Source organism: Cebus imitator, unplaced genomic scaffold (assembly GCF_001604975.1).
Source record: "Cebus imitator isolate Cc_AM_T3 unplaced genomic scaffold, Cebus_imitator-1.0 Scaffold211, whole genome shotgun sequence".
Classification (NCBI taxonomy): Eukaryota; Metazoa; Chordata; class Mammalia; order Primates; family Cebidae; genus Cebus; species Cebus imitator.
The window spans coordinates 2,630,224-2,635,220 of record NW_016107526.1 but is presented as its reverse complement, the minus strand read 5'-3'; the positions used below and the strand labels follow the sequence as shown (position 1 = coordinate 2,635,220).

Here is a 4,997-nt window from a genome sequence, read left to right as displayed (position 1 = left end):
CCTGATCTGCTCACTGCAACCTCTGCCTTCTGGGTTCAAGTGATTCTCCTGCCTCAGCCTCCTCAGTAGCTGGGATTATAGGCATGCACCACCATACCCAGCTAATTTTGTATTTTTAGAAGAGATGGTGTTTCTCCATGATGGCCAGGCTGGTCTCCAACTCTTGACCTCAAGTGATCTGCCCGCCTCAGCCTCCCAAACTACTGGGATTACAGGCGTGAGCCACTGTGCCTGGCTGGCCTATAAATTACTATTAATAGGGAATATCATATGTTCATATTATAGGTTAAAGGTCACATGATTCTCTAGAGATAATTCAAAAACATCTCCATCAAATAAACCTCTATTATTAATATATTTGAGAAGGAATGATCAGGTAAACCAATACATGATGAATAGAAAAATATTTGTTTCTGCAAAAGCACTAAAGACATATGTGAAATGCCACTTGTTGATATTCAAAGCCAAAACTATTATTTTAAAAAAGGAGAAAACAATTTGAATTAAAGGAAAAATGGTATTTGTGAAATTCATATAAAGTTCATGCTCAGTTTGAGTTTTTCTTTTCTAAAAAGGCATGATGTCAATCGCTTCTAGCATTAAGGAAGAAGCCCTTGTATTTTTCTCTAAAAATAAAATGTGTATCTGATTGTATTTGCTCCACCTTAAATTTGTAATGATTCTGTCTGATTCAGTTACCTATAGGTCTAATCATTTGAGAAATACAGTTTTCATAAACCTGTGAACTTAATACTACTAAATGGGAAAAGAGCTTGGGGGAGAAAACAATCTTGAAAGACTAATATGCTAACATGTACTTCTTGAGCCATATTTTGTTCTAATTAAAATCTACCAATAGATTGTAATCTATAAACAGATTTTAATCAATTTTACTCAAGAACAGAATTTTACTCAAGAAGTGTTGACTTCAAGTAGTGTTGCAAACACTTATTCAAAGTGTTTAAGAGCTTAGCTTGTAGACAAGGTTTAATAAATGGAAATAAATAATAATTGACTGCTGATGGATCTACCTGTATTTGGAACATACACCATTGAAAAGTAATGACCTTTTTCTTCATTATCTTTCTGGCTTGACTTTAGGCTTCTGCTCTTTCCCAGAGATTAGGACTGTGACGAGTTTGACCTGTGCCAAAAGGGAGGGAAGTGAGAACTTGACCAGGGATGCCAGGAGCATTGTTGCTTTGGCAGGAAGGAGAACAGAACTGAAAGTAAAGAGCTAAGCTCACTCCACTTGCTCTTGATTTCAGGAGACAGAACACCCCTGCAAAGAACAGATTGCCTCCTGAACCACTCACATCAAGTCAGACTTCCAGAGATTCTTATACTTGGTTTAATGTCAACCCAGTTCCATTAGCCCTATAAATGAGTGAAGGCTGGGGAATTTTATGGCTAGCGTCACCGTAGAGTTATATATTTCAACTTGTGGTTTGCTCTCATTGGATGTGCTCTTATCTAAAAGGTAGATTCCCTCTGTTTGGCGACTCCTCTTTTATACTTGTTTGCAACAAACCTAACTCCTGTGCATTTTAAGCGTCAGGGAAGGTTAGGATCACTTCACTATACACAGACACATGGGAATGTAATCCACTCAGTTGATATTATCCGGTGCACAGAGCAGATAGGAGGCTAGACATCTGGAAAGATTCCTCAAACAAGAACCCGATTATTTAAAAAAATTTTCAAGGTAAAAAAGTAATTTAGTCTATTTGAAAGCAAAATTGTCAGTTTAATTACCTTCCACATACATTGTGTGGGCTTTCAGTGTACAGATTAAAAATCCAGACCATGCAATTTGAAAGAAAAACTAAAACAAAGCATGCCATCCCTGCCTTCTGTTAAAAAAGAATGTTTTTCATAATACTGACAAACAGTTTCAATGTCATGGTTCACTTTATAGAAATGTTGCTTTATGCACACACTCTAGGTATAAACTCCCGGTGAAGATGGAGCTCCTAAAATATTCATTTCAATAAATACTTATTAAATAGCCACTCATGTATGGCCCTGTCCAACAGGCCTTATTTTCCTAAGTCCTGGAGAAGGTTACCAAGGAAAATCCTAAGAACACAGGGAGTCATAGGAGGAGAAAAGACGGGAGGGGGCCAGGCACAGGGAAGGAAGAATTATTCTTTCTTCAGCACCATATGGCAGTTGCTTTACAAGCTTTGAGAGGGGTCTGAAGCTGCTGTCACATTAAGGCAGCAATTCTCCAACTTAGGAAGTTGACTTACCTTGTGATAGCCACAGCTGTGCCTTTCTCCAGCCACTATAGAATCTCAAAACAAGGGCTAGTGACTGTTCACAGTTGAACTATTTTAAATTAGGAGTGGAGAGCAAAGAATAGGAGGGAAAGGAAGCTCTAATAAATTTACGCCCTATTGTGTTCTCAGAGCTCAATAACTCACAGGAACCCCAGGTTTAACACTGTCAACTGTCAACATCAGTTGTAGTGATTTTTCTGTTTCCCAGGAATGGGCTGCACTGTCCATTTTGTCAGTGCTGAATGAAGAAACGGCAAGCTATTCATTCCTTTATGCTCTCGTAAGTCTTAGGAAGGTTTTATGTCCTCTGTTGCTTGTCATTTTGGAACTATTCAGGGATATGAGAATCTCAGGCACATTTTCCAATTGAGTTTGACTTAGGAGTTGCCAGCCCCTCCCTGTTGGAGGTGCTTCTGCCATTATTAACGCCTCCAATGACCCAGAGATAGATTACTATGTTATTTTCCAAAAGTCAGGATAATAAACCAGTGCAGTACAGATTTCCTCCCCATGTAATCTACTAAGGATAAGCTATCGCTATTTTCTGACATTTTGCCCCTCTCCAGCAAAATACAACTTTATGAGTTGAACTTACTGGAAGATAGGCACTCTTTTTGAGACTTTTTGATGCTTGCAATATAGAAAAATATATTAATACTTTATTGCTTCAAGAAGTAACAGTAATTTGCTATAGACTTGGCACCTGTGTTAAATTCTGAGTCACGTAGGAGATGGGAGACATAATCACAATACTTTATCTCTTACTAACAGAATCAATCTCTTCCAACCTCATAAACTAATGAATAGGTACAAAACAGTTTAAGGTGGGAGCTCTTTCCTTGATAGCCCGACCCTATTCATTCTCCAAGCAAAATGAAAAATCAAGTTTAAAGTTTGCTGTCCTTCAGAGTGGAAGGGGGAAAAGCAATTCATAATGAAAATGTCTACATCAATACTAGTTGGAATAAGTAAAATAAAATTGCCACTATAGGAAAAAGAAACAAGAAAGACGCCACCTTAGAAAGCCTCTTCACATTTCAGCAATAGCCAAATAGCTCAGGTTTCGAGAAAGGTGGTGTCCGTTCTACAGAGTGTGTGTATTCATAGCAACCAAAAGCTGTACCTTTCATGGTGTCTCCTCAATTCTCTCCAGGGTCAGGATCAGATCCTCGGAAAAGGGCAAGTCGTAAAGCCCAGTTGCTTGCACAGGCCCTCAGGAACACGCACACACACACACACACACACCCTTTAAATTATATATATATACATGTATATATATAAATATATGTATGTGTGTGTATATACATATATATATACTTTTTTTTTTTTTTAAGAATACAGCCAATTCCTTCACACCCCTCAAAGGGTCTTAAAATACTCTGGTCCTTGTTAACGTAGTAAAAAGTGCCCCGAAGGAGCCTCCTTTCTCTTCAAATACAACAAATAAACAAACCTAAAAGAGGATTTTAAACCTTCCCCTTGGGTTATCTGCCTGTCCTCCCGCTCCACCACTAGAGCTGCCAGCCTGGAACTGGTCCCCGGCGAGGGGAGAGCAGTCAGCTCCCGCGAGGCGGGCAGGGAACCCAGCGGGACCAGCCGGGCGGGCCTCAAGTGCGCCCTGGGCGCAAAGCCCGCGCTCCTCCCGCGCGCTCTTCGCCTCTAGTTCTGGCTCCCGGGGCAGGTCCGAGCCGGGCGAGATTTCTCTCCCTGCCCTCACCCGCCCTCAGAGGCTCCGCGTCCTTCCATAAGAACCCAGCCCAGGGTAGGTTGCCGGGTCGCGGAGGACCTCTCTGGCCCCGGCGCGGCTCCGCTGGTCGCCTCCCTAGCCCCGAGCCCGGCCAGCCGCCCCACGCGCGGGCTCTCAGCCCACCTGAGGCTCCACATGTAGCTGTGCTTGTAGGGGAAGTAGCTGCCCGGCTCACTGCAGCAGTACTTGAGGTCGGCGAAGCCGCAGCAGTACCGGAGCGCTGCCCCCTCGCCGCGCCGGGGGCACTGGAAGGGCTCCACGAAGCTCTGGTTGAGGCTGTAGTAGCCGGAGCACAGCCGGCTGGCCTCGCTCATCGCGGGCAGGGGCCGGGAGGGGCTCGTGAGGGCCCCGATCTGCTCTCGGATCGCACTCGTCCAGCACCCCCAGAGCCCGCGGACCCCTCTGCACTGGCTCGGCTCTCCGGATCTGGGATCTGGGTGCCTGGGCGCTCAGCCTTCGCGCGCCACCTCTGCCTTCTCTTCTCCCCTTGTCCACATGGTGTCTGGGCGCCTTACTCTCCCCTCTCCCTCTCACTGCTGAGCGGTTGCTCCTTTCATCCGCCCATCTCGGCCCGTCGTCTACCTCTCCTCCCGCTCCCGTCGTCCGCTTTCTTCCCGCTCGGCTGACTCACCTCCACTTTCCCTCACTTCATTAGCAGCCTGGAGACTTTAGCTGTCCCCACTCCATGCCAGAAAGAGCTTTCGCCAGAGGGAAATAAGGAGATGTGGGACGTGTTTTCAGTCCAGGCAGATGCTGGGAAAGTTGCGGTTTTGCCTGCCGAGGGACAGGACAGGTGGGTTCTGGGCAAACACATCAGGTCTGGTGGAGCCTTAATCGCCCCGGCCATTGACCCAGGGAGTAGAGGAGAGGGCCAAATAAAAGACAGCTGAACACTAGTGAGGCGGTGTTGGTGTTCTCTTTCTTTGAGAAATAAATGTGAAACATTTAAGATCTGCTCACTTAAAAAA

The 4,997-nt window shown here is 44.5% G+C and overlaps 1 protein-coding gene across 1 annotated transcript in view; it reads right to left on the bottom strand.

Moving 5' to 3' along the window:
• Positions 1-4,810, bottom strand: part of SHISAL2B (shisa like 2B) — a 21,441-nt gene extending 16,631 nt beyond the window's left edge. Inside the window, 1 exon segment of the mRNA XM_017548586.2 lies at positions 4,153-4,810. Coding sequence (XP_017404075.2) covers positions 4,153-4,343 — 191 coding nt within the window. The 5' untranslated portion in view covers positions 4,344-4,810.
• Positions 4,811-4,997: the final 187 nt, after the last annotated feature.